Source organism: Eutrigla gurnardus (genome assembly GCF_963514095.1).
Source record: "Eutrigla gurnardus genome assembly, chromosome: 8".
In the NCBI taxonomy this organism is placed as follows: domain Eukaryota; kingdom Metazoa; phylum Chordata; class Actinopteri; order Perciformes; family Triglidae; genus Eutrigla; species Eutrigla gurnardus.
In genome coordinates this window covers 22,495,747-22,510,271 of record NC_139922.1, presented here as the reverse complement: position 1 = coordinate 22,510,271, position 14,525 = coordinate 22,495,747, and the positions used below count along the sequence as shown (strand labels likewise).

Genomic DNA, 14,525 nt, shown 5'->3' with positions numbered 1-14,525 from the left:
CAGCGACTCAGTGAAGGATATTTCCACTCTACTAGGGCCAGTGCTGCCATGCGGATGGGGTTGCTGAGGGTGAGGCAGCAGAGGGCTCGGGGGGCCCTGAGGGCGGACTTGTTCGCCTGCATCGCCTTCTTGGCCCCCCCTCCTCTTTTTCTGGCGGAGCCAGTTGACCCGAGGGTGTCTGATTTTCCTCCATCCCCCCCAGGGGGGGAATCTGTCAAAAAACAAGACAACAACAACAAGAAGTTACTATGATATTCTGTGTTTTTCGAGCGTCTGGGACGTGAAGTTAAAATGAGTAAACATTGATGCTCTGAGCACGTTTATGTGACGTCGGTGGATACCTTTGCTGTCATTCAAAGCCCGGTTTATTGTCCAACATAATTATGGCAGGATATGAGTGAGAGAGGTGTAGTAACAGTCAGGTATTCTGTCTTGAAGGCCTCATATTAAAGGACCAGGTGTGACCTACTTCTTTAGTGGAAGCAGCGTGGCACTTAGCACTATCCTCTAGCAGGCCCATGATCACCTGCTGACAAGGCCTTGCACACAGAATAAGCCTGCAGCTACATTTATTATGTCAGCCATGAAAAAATTAAATATAAATACAGCCAGAAATAAGATCTTCAACAAGCTTATTGTGGAAATATTGTTATAAAGTGATGCCTGTTGTCTAATTATTGTTAAAAAAAAAAAGTTTACCCTTTTATTTGAATCATAGCAACATGCTCTTCTATCAGGATGAACTATGTTTGACCAATCTTCACTGGACATCTGGGAGTATTATTTCAGAAGAATGATTCATCTTCCACCTATCTTCAACCTGCATGTGATTCCTATTCAGCATGGGCCTATAAATTCATTATTTATATCATTTTATATCATTTTATTCTGCATCACTTTGAAGGCGTATTGTTTCTGCTGTCTACTCTGTGCAAACTAACACATTATAAGGAGTTCCTACCTTTCTTCGCCCCGTCCATGTCCACAGTTTACCCGCCACGCAATCACTTGAGGAAACCCACCATCAACTCTTTAGGGGATCTGCGATGCGTGTCGGACCACAGATACGAATTTGGGAACTTTCTAAAGGAGGTAAAATAAAAAAAAGAAAGAAAGAAGCACCATCTGCCGCCTGTCATTTCATACCGACGCGCAGCACGTCGGTGCGGCCGAGAGGCGACAGGCCATCCCCGTCTCACCGCCTCGCTTTGGAAACCGAGAAAATCCGATTAAAGCAGCTTTCTGGTTTTTCTTACGCGTTGGAATAAAAACCGCAATCGCGCAGCGACATAACTGCGAGTTTGTATTAAAACAAACGCGTCCCCGTCTCCGCGGTGGTCAGCCGGCAGGATTAAACAAGCTGAGCCGTTTAGAAAGGATGACAGTGGAAATCTTTCCGAGGGGAAGGTGGAGGTAAACTCGGGAGACTGTGCTGCGGCTCATGTGCGACTGTGTTGCAAAGTTACATTTAAACAGAACAGGGGAACATTAACAAGTGTTGTAAGGAGGAACATTTTGAATGCACTACTGCGAGATATTGGATATTTCAGGACCTTGGACAGAAGCAGCCGGTGCGTGCAGTACCACCTGAGAGGCGACAGGGGGCGTTCATTCACAGTGGATAGAGGGACATTGGGATTGTGCAAGTAGTGTTTGTAATGTTATCATCATTTTAGGCTTTCTAAAGCTAGTGCCATGTGGAAAAAATAACACCATTTCAATATGAAAGAACATTTGATGCCTTTATTTGTTTTTTTGTTATATTATATATTAAGACAATACATAAAATGACATTCTTTCTATATCGAGTTAAACTGCAAAATGCAGGACCATCGTGCACCATCTCTCTGCCGTACCATTTTAGGAAAACAAGAGAGATGGACTTTAAAAAGTGCTCGTTTGTTTGATGGATAAAGCGGGGACCAAAGTGACTAAAGGTGCATGTATAAGTCATTCAAATCATCATTTCTAGAAGCTCATATTTCCCCCCGATTTGTGCTCATCCTTCTAAAACGTGACATCATTACTACTCAACACATATTCAACATGACAAAAGCTGCCGGATGAGGCAAGACCTTATAAAGAGACTCTGCAAACCAAAAGTGTCTTGAGATTTTGTTGAGCCTGGATTCATCTTAAGCACACGCTTTATTTAAAAACACACACACACACACACAGTTCTTTGCATTGATTGTCACTGACATAAATTAAAGACTACGCTACTCTCAGAACACCACTCTTCATGGTTAATCTCTCTTAGCACTAAATCTGTGCATACACGTATACGATCTTTGGAAGCTTAAAGCACTTATTTGCTTTCTTGCTGAGAGATACGCAAGTTGATAGATGCTAAATCAAAACTCCAGCAACTCACTGTGCCTGGCCAAGAACACACATAACAAAATGCTGTTTTTAAACTTTTTTTTACAAATTAAACAAACAAGATATAACATGTTAATTAGTGAGGTGCTGGTAGGTGAAATTTGTCACCTTTGGGCAAAGCAAGGCTAGCTGTTTCCAGTCGTTATGCTAAGTTAAGCGACTGCTCCAGCAGAAAGCGGTTGATCTTGACGTCTAACTCTTGGCACCAAAGCAAATAAGTGTAATTTCCAAAACGTCAAACGATCCCTTGAATATAAGGACGATGCCTGGATGTTGAGTCATCAAATAGTTTTTTTAAAAATTGAAGAAAAAGATCACATTGAAGAGTAACCATTGATACAAAAATGTTGCATGAGGTGCTAGAGGTGCAAAACATGAGGTTTGTCATAAACATTCACTCATAAATAGACAAATAAATACAATAAATTAACTCACAGTCATTTCCCCCTGAGGTATAAGTACATAGTGCACCTACTTGACAGCACTGACACATCTTGGTCATCCTGATATCTGCTGTTTTGGTCCTGGTTGCTCTCTACTGAAATTGCCCCTTTGCCCCCTGATGCTGCTGCTGCTGACTTCCATCCTTTGGGGGTAACTGACTGGGGTCCTCTGCAAAGGGAATAGCTGAAGAAAACAAGATGGAAGACATAGAAAAAGTTATTTATCAGCTGTTTATCCACGGTACTAGGCATTACACATGTCGTAAATGTCTGCTGTTCAGTTAAGCTTTTGTTTTGCCTGATTTGAATGTCTTTTACTGTCAAATAATCTGTCAGCTACTTTTCGTCAAAGCAGCTTCATTAAGCAAAATTAAAAGAAATGGTTGAAAACTGGTGTGTAATAACAACACCTCTGATAGCATGCATTTCCTGATTTCCATGTGTAAATCCTTAATGTTTCGGTTAAATCTCCCATGTGATGTCTGCTTCAACGTGTCACATCCACTATGAGTGGGTGCAAAGAGACGCAGAAAAGTGCATTTCTTGTCTATAAACTTTTTTCACAGAAAACATTTGGGCTTGTTGTAGTAGAGAGAGCACAGGTGCGTTACAAACCATTGCTGGATTTGCCTCGTTTTTGTTTTAAATATGCAACAAAAAAACCCTATAGAGTCTCTGTTTAAAGAGCCCTTTCTCAAAGTATTACAGACTGCCACAGGGGGCCATCGGTTACATATAATGGTCATTCCCTAATGGTTATTACTTTGCTTAAGTGGGTCATTAGCAATAATGCAGTGAGAATACTTATGTTCACGAGGTACAGCTCAAACCCAAGAGTCTAATTACAGTAAGTACTTTGAGGGAATGAATGCCGTTCCTCTTGTTCATTACAACCTGCAAGAATGGATTTTTTGGGGCCCTAAGGGGCAATGAAAACAACAGAGACATATTGGAACATTTTTGTTATGGCCATGCCTTAGCGTATGTATTTTCCCTTCCCTCTATTATTTGTGTTTTCTTGTGTTCCAACTAGTTTCCCCCCGCCGTTAGTCAGGATCACTATTCACCTGCATGCCAGCTGCTCCTGCTCTCCACCTCATCAGATTCCCGTTCTCTCATATCCTCATCCTTGTGGTAAACACTTTTACACCGCCAGTCTGTGTTGAGTGCTTCGATCCAACTTTTACGCTAATAAGGTGAACTTTTCAGCACAACAGTTGCCCATTTACACATTCAGCAGATACGGAGCATCATTAGCATTGATAAGCATTTGGAGTCCAATCGAGGAATGCAAGTCCAATATTTGCTCTCTTCTCAGGAGTGCCTTGGTTTGCACTAACTCCTGAGGGAAATATCTGTCTCATTAGCAGCAATTTGTTATACAAAGTTAGTATCGAACTTTGCCTGTCTGTTGTTTGATACAAGGTAGGTAGCATAAAGTTGGTTCTGGAGCTTTTTTTTTTTCTTTTTCCTTCTGAAAACTAAGCAGAAGCACTTTTTTTTTACAAATGGAACTGTGGAGGTGACACCTTCCATATACAAGCATATTTATAGCTGCTTGAAATTACAATTTAAAAACTCAATCAGCTTCACTTACGGTTCTGAAACTGCTGAGCCGTATATCTGGTTAGGAGGATCCCAAAACCCTCAATGAGTGCGAGCAAAATCCCCCCCATCATGGCAGAGCCCATCATAGTCAATGGCCCACCTGCAGAAAAAACACAATTCAGTGAATCACACTAGTTAGTTTGTTGTGATCAGCTCATTGCCATATATGGGCTTCCTCTTACTGCGTGCTGCCAGGATGGCCCCAGTAAGCGCACCGCTTGTTATGGAGTTCCAAGGATCCTCTTTCCCTCTCAGGTGAACTAAACCACAGTCGATTGTGGAGAAGAGCCCTCCCCATACAGCAAAGCTCCCTGCAAAAACCACCATAACAAGTGTTTTCACGGCTGGTACAACTGGGATCTATCTACACAAATGTAACAAACCCCTTTGCAGGTAAATAATTGAATATACACAAGCAATGATACTATTTAACTCTCAACAAAAGAACCTCACCTCCAATCTGAGGAGCTCTGATTCTCACTGCGTTTGCACTTCCTCTCAGTCTGTGTCCGACACCCTGAAACATTAGGGCACTGCTGAATTTTGCCTTTAAAAAACGCAATGAAAGTTGGAGCAAATCATTATTACGTGGTGAACTCACTGCAGGGGCATTACGAAAGCCCTTGATCGACTGGAAGACCCCTCCGCCGATTGCACCCATGGTGAAAGCACCTCCACAGTCATCCACTATCCTCCAGGGACTGCAGGAACGCACCAGGAAGAGAGGGAACGAGCATGTTCAGATAGGATAAAGTATGTTATGCCAAAAAAAAAAAAAAAAAAATACAAACAAGGTGTGCACTTTCATCACTCATATACTAAAATGTAATTAAAAATAGCGGATTGGGAGAGGAAATCAGACCACAACAGAATTCACTCTATGCTACAGAATTGATTTTGGATGTTTAATTGACAGTAAATTGGCAACATTTATAAAAGCACAAACAGTGGATTGATAAGAGAACATAATAATGATATATGACCATTTAAACAATGTATGTATTGAAAAATAAAAATGGGTATTATTTGTGACATTTTATAACAAATTGATCTAAAAAATGAATAAAAATGATTTTTTTTAATCTCTATTCAGACATTTCTACTGAGCTATGTTTCTGTGTACCACACCTCCGACTGTCACTGAAAAAGACACGTTAATGCATGTTTCTGAGGCTCGGACTAGTTCCGCAGCTTTATCTCTTTATATTTATCCCTGAGCCTCCACTAAGCTAGCCGGCTAACGCACCGAGCCGCTCCGTTCACTCTCACAACAACGTCAACGTGACGTTAAAAAAAAAACACAAAGCTGTGTCCGAGGTTAACACTTTAGAATACACTCCGCAAGGGAAATGTTTTAAAAGAAACAAGCTAAATCTCACCAAGGCTCACGGGCATATTCCTCCATGTTTGTTGTCGTCAAGAGCGCCGCGGTGCTACGTCATCACTGTGCGCGCCGTGTGCTGTTGTGGGAAGTCGTGTCTCCTCGAAGAGCAGAGAGACGGTTTTCTTTAAAAGCAAGAAACGAAAAGGTATTATTTTGTATTAATTAAATTCTCTACGTAAGTAGAGTTGTTTTTAATGTATTTTTGTGGTATTTATGAATAACAGGTGTGTGCGCGTTGCTTTAAGGTTCATTGTGCAGTAGTTTTACCGAGCGGGCGGTTCAGCTATTTTATGGAGATACACGTCTGTAACGTGCATTAAGATATTTATTTAAAACGTACAGCATGCCTATGTTTATAAAGAAGACCTTTTACGAACCCGAGCAGCTGGAAGTAGCCTAGCAACAACAGCTGGCTTCTCCTCACATCTCACGATGCCTTTCGGAAAAGTCACAGCAATTTTGCTTTGTTGCATCCGTGTGTTGTTTTACATTTACATTTACATTTAGGTCATTTAGCAGACGCTAAATGTTTTATTACGTGAAGCAAACTAACTATTAATTTAGCATTTCTCTCCCCTGCTCATATGAACTCGTAATTACTTACATTTCAGCAGCTAAGCTTTACTTTATTTTTATTTATTTAAAAGATATATAGACGTACCAAACACAACACATGCATACAATCAGTATTGGCCAATTTCAATTTTAAATAATTCTGCAGAATTTTATTTAATGATTAATAGTTTGGGCTGTAATTTTCTAAAATGTACTGTGTTTTATCATCAAATAAACAACAGTCCAACACTTTAAGATATTCAGTTTATTGTCACACAAGACAAAAATACAGACAAAAATAGCATATATTTATAATGTGTTACTTGATCCATAAAAAACATTCCACATACTTTTAAAGACAGGTAAGCATAGGCAGCTATAGGGAAGAAGGGATGCTTCTAAACTCATAACAATGAATCATCAATATCATCATTGTCTTATCAGTTTCATTATATTTCAGTGATTGGATAAGTAGAATTAGAATTAGTGCATCCCTGCTTGCGGCTGCTGAAGTCGGTGGATGATGGTTGTGTTTGTCTCTCTGTTGCAGAGAGTTTGCTCTGATGCCTCTACCCGCAGCACTGCTGGCCCGCTTGGCCAAGAGAGGGATTGTTAAACCGTCAGACCAAGGTAGCAGAGAACATTTAGACACACAAAGATTTCAGATGTTTCTTATTTTTTTAAATTCTGCGTGTCACTTAACAACCTTTTCTCCTCTAAATAATCCAGAGGCAGACGAGGAGATTATTGCTGAAGATTATGATGACAACAACGTAGATTATGAAGCCACAAGAGCGGAGAATCTACCACCAAACTGGTATAAAGTGTTCGACCCTGCTTGGTATGTATATCTGATATCAGTAATAAGTTGTCCCTGTTGACTGACATATTTTTAATGTTTAAATCTGCTTTTATTTTAAGAGTTTCTAGATGGTTAAAGTAAAATAAAATCTGTCTTTTCCTCCCTCAAATTTGTTTATTATGGGATCAAAATGACTTTTATAGGAAATTACACGGGAATATAAACCTCATTCTGGCACCGGCATATCCTATTTAAAAAGGTCATAATGGGTCTCTGGTAAATCTATATTATTTATTAACTTTTGGTGTAGAAAATGTGGTTTCTCAGTCATTTGTAGACTGATTTACACCATAAAATTATAAAATAAAATTGGACAAAAAAGAAAGTTAATTTAGCAAAAAAAACAAAGAAAACAACAAAAAAAAAAACAGCTGGAATTACCTAAATATGACCTGCAATAAACTTTCAATGTTGGATGAAACATTTCATAATGACCTTAGAACTATTGGATCGCTTTATGGTTATTCATGATTATTTTTTCATGTCTTATTTATTTACGCAATCTTAGCCACTCCACTCCTGTATTTGTGGTTTTGTATTCAGTTGTATGTTGAAGGACCACATTGGAAATAAAATATACTGCTTTATGGTAGTATGGTACAGTATTACTTCACCATAACTACTACTATGCAGTGTTATAGAGTATTTTTAATCGATTCAATTAAGTTGATACAATTTCCAAATTCCATTATTCGTCATGGATAATTAAATGCGTTATTTCAGCGAACTGAATCATACGATTTTCCTTTTTTCTACGATCCGCAGTGGTCTTCCTTATTACTGGAACGTGGAGACAGATCTGGTGGCCTGGCTGTCCCCAACTGACCCGACTGCATTGGTAACGAGACCTGCCAGGAAAATTAGAGGTATGACATTTCAAAGCCTCCATAACGTAACATTCTGATAACACAATTGTGGGCAGATCTGCAGTCCTATCACCATGGAGATCTGTCATCATGTATGCGCTCACAAACCCATGCAGGTTTTGATAATTTGGTCAATAATCTCAGAATGCAGTTTGATTTTGGTTCATTTTGTGACTACTGCCTTTATTTAATTTGTTGTTGTTCAGCTGAAGGAGGAGATGAAAAACCCGAGAGGCCGTTCGAGAAGCTAGAAAGAGAGCGAGAGCGGGAAAGAGAAAAAGAGCGGGAAAAGGAGCGGGAGAGGGAGCGAGAGAGGGATGAGGGGAGGGACAGAGACAGAAGAAAGCCGAGGAGAGACGACTCGGCGCCGTACAACAAGAACAAAAGAGGTAATGTTGATCTGCATCACACAACACAAGCATTTTTTGAATTAACGATGCTCTTTGATATGAATATAACATAATTATTTTCCATTCAGGGAGAAAAGATGACGAGATGGACCCCATGGATCCAAGTGCTTATTCTGATGCACCAAGGTACAGTATTTACAGTCAGGATAATCAAACAGCCTCTTTGTTCCTTTTAGGATTGCACTTCCATAGTTAGTGGACAGACAGGGAAAAAAAAGCACAAAAACGACCACAATCCCATCTTTTCATTTGATCCTCCCTGCCTGAACAGCCACATAAGACACTAGACAGTCTACCAAGACTAAGCATGCAAGGTTAACTGATTTTGATGTGTGAAATTTGGAGTGTGATTTAAACAAATTGAATTCTCCTTACAGGGGCACGTGGTCAAGTGGTCTGCCCAAGCGTAATGAAGCGAAGACGGGTGCAGATACTACAGCAGCGGGGCCCCTGTTCCAGCAGCGGCCCTACCCCAGTCCAGGAGCCGTGCTCCGGGCTAACGCGGCTAACCAAATACCCAAGGAGTAAGCAGAGGTCCCGGGAGCGTTAACAAAGACACAGCTGTCTTCCTGTTGGTCACATTTTCCATTACAGACCTCAAGTTTCTTTTCAGTCTGAAACCTGTACATGTCAGAAATTGAGCGCTGAGCTTTTGTACCACCAGTGCATTCATACTCTTGTCAAACATGTAGAACAGTTGTAAATATGTTTTTATATGACCTAAAGATTGACTTTCAGCCATTACTGGACTTAATTTGCTAATAAATCTAATGATTACTGTGAAAATGACCCATTGTAACTTTTCTTTTACGGGGTGGCGGTAGCTCTTGTAATAACATCTGTGCAAATACGATTCTTGACAATGTTTTATTACAAAAAAATCAATGCTTTAAAATCCATTATTTTTTTGAGCATCATATAAACAACATTTGAGGTGAGCTGGTAAAAGGACAGGTAATATTTGAATCAGCGTTCTCCGACATAGTGACAAATGATGTCGTAATCCAGCGTGAACACTTTCTCCTCGTGGCGGTCCAGCTGGACCATCGCTCTGCACTTGTTCTTGTCCCGTTGGAGGATACGGCCGACCTGAACAAACAACCACACGCTACGATGAGTGACGTTACGAACCAGTGCACCCATCCTGCAGGAAAGATGGTCCTTTTGCTCACCTGTCCTCTATGCTCGCCCAGCACAACCATTATAGAATCATTTTCACTTTTGGGAATAATGGTTTCTAACATGTCCTGCTTCACATCTGCCAACAAAATAAGGAACAGCTGGTTATTCAAACAATTCCTTCACAGCAACAATCATTAATTCCATCTCACTAATATACCTTTATGACGAGAAAGAGGGAACATTAACACCAAGAGGGACTTGGGATAACACTAATGACTCACCGTCGATCAGCCTTCCCTCCTCAGTTCGACACACACACATAGTTGGTGTCAAGACATCCTCCACACGCATCTACAAGAAAACGACACCGCCGTTAACAGCTCAATACTACAGCTAAAGATATGGTGCACTATTTCATAGCTTTTTTGTGAATGGATGGCAGTTTGGCTACCTTTTTAAAAAAGGTATTTATCAGAAAAATATGATCAAGTGGGTAAAAACGCTGGGAGTTTCCTCATTTCAATCAAAAAGCCTGAAATCTAAAATCAACACACACTTGATAACATTTGAATTCAATGACCCAAGCGATGACACTTTGGAGATCAGGTGTTATGTAAGTGGTGCATCAGTACCTTTGAGTTGTAGTACCTCCCCCCTTTGAAAGCTTTGTCTATAAAGCGAACTTTCAAGTCTCTCTGGAGCCAGGAGGGCGGAGCCGGTGGTCGCCTTGCCTCTTTAACTGGAGGTTTCTCTCTACAGTGGAAAAAAAACACAAATATACAGTAACTTTAAACAAATTATTGAGAAATAATTAACCAATGGATGGAAATTAGAAGAATATCGCAGTGGTTAAATCCATCCATCGTCTACCGCTTATCCTGTATTCAGGCTCAGGGGTTAAATGTGCAAAGAAAAAATTTAAATATTGGTCAATAAGAGCGTGCATTTTTATCTTCATCGTTTAATGGAAGGGTACCTGTCGTGACTTGACTCTCTGTGTTTCCTCTTCCGCTCATCTTTTCCTCCATCTCTTTCCGAAGACTTGCGTTTGACCTCGTCACCATGACTCTGCCTCTCTTTCTCCTCCCGTCTCTGTTGCTCCTTCTCTCGCTCCTTCTCCTTGTCTTTGTGAGCTTTACCGGTGCGACCTGGTTGGCAGAAAAAAAAAGGCCTGGGTAGCGTAGCGTTAAGTAGAATGTGACCTCCTCCACATTAACACTACAGTGCATGTGTGAGTATGTTTTGTTATATTATGTTATATATAATTGAGACGCAGCATCCAGTGAAATTTTGGGCATTTTGTGCTATAAAATAAATTATGCAATTAACATGGTTGTAAATAAATGTTCAGCTCTACACACAACAGCAGAATGCTTCATTACTGGTAATTTCTGTTTAATATCATATTGCTACCGTCATTACATATTAATGGTTTCCATTCAATAAAAACACATACATCCTAATTGGTTAAAATGAAAAGTGGCCAAACAGAATTTTGGCATTTGATGACCCATAAATGTTACCAAAATGGAGAGATATATAATCTACTTTTGCACACACCAACAAAATCAAGTCAATCAGCACCATTTTCCAGAAGACATTTTCTGTTCCATTCGTTGAGCGTTACTTACTGATGTCTTTGCTGTTTTTGTCGTATTCCTTACGCCCAACCAGTTTAATAGCATGCTGGCTGATTGTCGCAGCCCTGCCGCCAATAGCCAGCTTAACCACAACTCGGGCGTTGTCTGCGTCGATGCCTTCGATCTGCATGTAAATTAAAGTTATTCAGAGCTTACCTTTGTTTCAGGAGATAACTGCATGATAACATATGGATGCAAACACATTTGAGCTCAACGCTACCTTGCCATAAAGGTCTTTATGCGCCCCCGACTCCACCAGCACGCAGCCGCCGGGACCCATCACCAGTTCCTCCTCCTTCTCTCTCTCATCGCCTGGCTTGGGGGGGCGCTTCTGTTTGCCGGGCTCCAAGTCCTTTATTGCTGAACGGTCAGCTCCAAGACCCAAACCCCTTGGACGGAGTTGGTGTTCGATTGGCGTCACATGTCTGAGCAGACAGGGAACAACGAAATCAATAAAAAAAGGAAGAAGCTGGACACAGCCAACTGCCACTTACTCGTCAGTCAACTAATCAATAGTTTCAGCTCAAATTTGAACACCCCAGTGGTGAAAGTTAAGCATGATCTTACATGTTTTACTTACTGTTTAAACGTGCGTCCAATGCCCTCCTCTTTATTCCAGCCCATTCCTTTAAGCATAGCCAGTCCATAAGCCTGGACAGGAATACTCTCATAATCTGCCTCTGTCGACTGACAAAAACATACAGTCATATTATCTTTTGGAATCAAGTGACATAAATGAAATGCTGGAACAACCACAGAAAATAAATACAGACACCATTAATATGTGAATCAGGGCTAATTTGGGTGCTTATGTAATGTATGAATTCTGAAACACAAAAGGCTGTGGTGGCGACTGACAGAGAAGCACTTTTTAATGCTGGTCTTACTCAGCCTTTATGCCTCCGGGCTGTCAGACTCAGTGACTGAAGTCACCAGGCAGCAGCCACAGCAGCTCTCATCAGAGCGATGGCCCTGCTCATCTCTGACTCCACAGAAGGCTTTCCTCTGAGGGAAGCTGGGAGTCCACTCTCACAGAGCAGCCTGCATTAAAATGAGCTCCGGGGGGGGGGGGGCACGGCGAGCACGTTTCCCTCGACTCCCTACGTTCTGACAGTCACATCTGCAGGGATCGAGAGCAGATATGGGATGGCAGTGACGAGACACGGGAGGCCTCTGATGAATAGAAAAGACAGCTTATTGGTTGCCTGCATATCTCTGGGGGGAAGATGTTGACGCCCGTCTGCCACCAAGGCCTTTCTGTACAAAGCCACCCGCGCCCATGCACATGCGCACAACTGCGTATGCACACAGGGGTGGTTCTGCTCCTCAGACCGTCAGCACTTTCACATACTCAAATTTCAATCCGAGTCAAAAGTAGCCAGTCTACCAATTTTTTTTGTAACGGTCAGGCGTTTTGATACACTCACCGGAATGCTACTCTGGCAGATTATATTGGGACATTCACATCTGATACCATTTAAAGAAATTAATAATTAACTAATAGCCCGAGTGTCATCTCCTCCTCAAACAACTATAATGCGATGCCCTTGAGCAAGGCAGCAAACCCAAGCTGCAACTGGTCGAACGCTTACTCGAATAAAAGCATGAACGCAACGCATTAAATGAATCCACGCGTTGAGAATTGCAGCATCCAATCCTCTTCTCACCTCGAATACTGAAAGTTACTACATTTTCTTGTGCTCTCGAACTCCACTGTAGTTTAATCACAAATGGTCTGATGGGGAATAACAAAAGACATAATAACAAAATGGCCAAACGTTAAGTGTACTTCATCTTTAACGCATCTAATGCAAGACTTTGTCCAAAAGATCAAATAAAAAAAAAAGCTCAAGACCAAATCTCTGAGCAATGGCAACAAGCACACATGCTTTGTTGTGCATCTCTGCTTCGGACTGGAGAGTGTTTTTCTGTCACATACTTGCTATCCACACTTACAGATTCAGGCCGTAGGTCCACCTTCACGTGATCTCCATCCTCAAAGCCGTCAGGTACTTTGTTTTGCATCAACAGGGGGATGGCGAGGTTCGGGTTGCTCTCGGCCTGAGAGCCATTCTGCCACTGCTCAAGCTGCCTCCGGGAGTCTGCAAAGCCAGAATTTAGAGATGCATAAGGAGCTCTGCATGAGAGGACACCACATCTTCTTAGATGTTCTAAATGTGCACACCTTCTATGAGTTCCTTGACAGCCTGGGACTCCACGGAGTCGCTGTCTCGGGTTGTTTCTTGTGTTTTGCCTCCGCTCGCGTCGCTTTTGGCCGCTCGGTCCGGCCGGTGCCAGCGGTTCTTCTGGATCAGGGGGATGATGAGCTCTTTGGGCTTGTCGGATGGCTTTGAGCTGCGGCGCGGAGTCACGTTAGCAACGGTTACTCTTAGCAGTCAAAAGGCCGCTTCAAAACAACACGTACTTACTGCGTAACGTTACACCTACACAACATTCACTAACAACGTCTAGTGATTTAAACGTTAGCTGGTCACGTCACGGTGGAAAAGCAACCGTGAACCGTTTAACGCTAATGCTAACCTACAGCTGTTAATTTATACCGGTATGCTAGCTAGCATTAGCATACTTAGCCTACCTTTGTAATTCTTTCCCGTCAATTCCGGTCAAGTAATCTCTCTCGTCTTTCTTGAGAACGGCGTCGCCGGTCGAAGGTTTGAATTTGCTCACTGTTTTAGTGAATCCAAACTTCACCGCGACCGGTTTCTTCTCTTCTTGGTCCCCAGAAGCAGCCGACTTGGGGGAACCTGCATCTTCCCCGTGCGACGCCATCGTTGTTTTGTAGCGCAAGTCGGCGAAAGGAATTCTGGTCGTTGTAGTTTTATTTCGCTATATCAGATTTCTACGAAAATTGCCACTATGCATCAGAATGAATGGTACAACGACCTTGTTAGTACAGTGAATATGACTTCATACTGTATATATTATAAACCACATGGAAGAGAAGCGAATATAATTTGCTATACTATAAAAACCAACACACACAATATGTGGGTTCTTGATAAATCCGAATGATTGGAATTAAATTACATCCTGTGGATTAAATTTGCAACAAAAAAAAGAAGAAAATGCAACACGGTAGTCCTATTGCATAATATACATTTTGTGATTATTTTACATTTGTTGCAGAATGTAATCCGCTGTTTTTTTTTTTTTTTTGCATAATTCAATGGGGAATAATCTTTTAAAAATATTCTGATTCTGTTTTAGTGTGTTTAGGCTCTACTCCCTACAG

General features: G+C 41.4%; 3 protein-coding genes across 6 annotated transcripts; 1 reads left to right on the top strand and 2 right to left on the bottom strand.

Annotated features, from left to right (window-relative positions):
* Window positions 1-986: 986 nt before the first annotated feature.
* timm17b (translocase of inner mitochondrial membrane 17 homolog B (yeast)) lies at window positions 987-5,888 on the bottom strand. 4 transcript variants are annotated; one of them, XR_014597520.1, is made up of 6 exons: window positions 5,813-5,888; window positions 4,887-5,134; window positions 4,616-4,744; window positions 4,423-4,533; window positions 2,858-3,009; window positions 987-1,083 (listed from the first exon to the last, which is right to left on the bottom strand). XR_014597520.1 is itself a non-coding variant. In XM_084014521.1 (6 exons), the coding sequence occupies exons 1-6, from the start codon at window positions 5,836-5,838 to the stop codon at window positions 2,918-2,920; spliced, it is 522 nt and encodes a 173-aa protein (XP_083870647.1). In that variant the 5' UTR covers window positions 5,839-5,888; the 3' UTR covers window positions 1,805-2,917. The 4 variants fall into 4 exon arrangements, 2 of the variants coding, with proteins under 2 accessions (XP_083870646.1, XP_083870647.1); XR_014597521.1 differs by lacking the exon at window positions 987-1,083 and adding an exon at window positions 1,795-2,360 and having other exon boundaries at window positions 2,429-3,009; XM_084014521.1 differs by lacking the exon at window positions 987-1,083 and having other exon boundaries at window positions 1,805-3,009; window positions 4,887-4,950; window positions 5,035-5,134.
* Window positions 5,877-9,257, top strand: pqbp1 (polyglutamine binding protein 1). Its single transcript, XM_084014519.1, has 7 exons — window positions 5,877-5,962; window positions 6,923-7,002; window positions 7,102-7,213; window positions 8,000-8,100; window positions 8,307-8,489; window positions 8,579-8,636; window positions 8,888-9,257. Exons 2-7 carry the CDS (start codon window positions 6,936-6,938, stop codon window positions 9,036-9,038), a joined length of 672 nt encoding a protein of 223 aa, XP_083870645.1. The 5' UTR covers window positions 5,877-5,962; window positions 6,923-6,935; the 3' UTR covers window positions 9,039-9,257.
* Window positions 9,258-9,358: 101 nt separating this feature from the next.
* Window positions 9,359-14,068, bottom strand: gpkow (G patch domain and KOW motifs). Its single transcript, XM_084014516.1, has 11 exons — window positions 13,869-14,068; window positions 13,458-13,627; window positions 13,229-13,374; window positions 11,853-11,959; window positions 11,493-11,697; window positions 11,264-11,396; window positions 10,609-10,780; window positions 10,265-10,385; window positions 9,914-9,983; window positions 9,683-9,768; window positions 9,359-9,599 (listed from the first exon to the last, which is right to left on the bottom strand). The coding sequence occupies exons 1-11, from the start codon at window positions 14,060-14,062 to the stop codon at window positions 9,477-9,479; spliced, it is 1,527 nt and encodes a 508-aa protein (XP_083870642.1). The 5' UTR covers window positions 14,063-14,068; the 3' UTR covers window positions 9,359-9,476.
* Window positions 14,069-14,525: the final 457 nt, after the last annotated feature.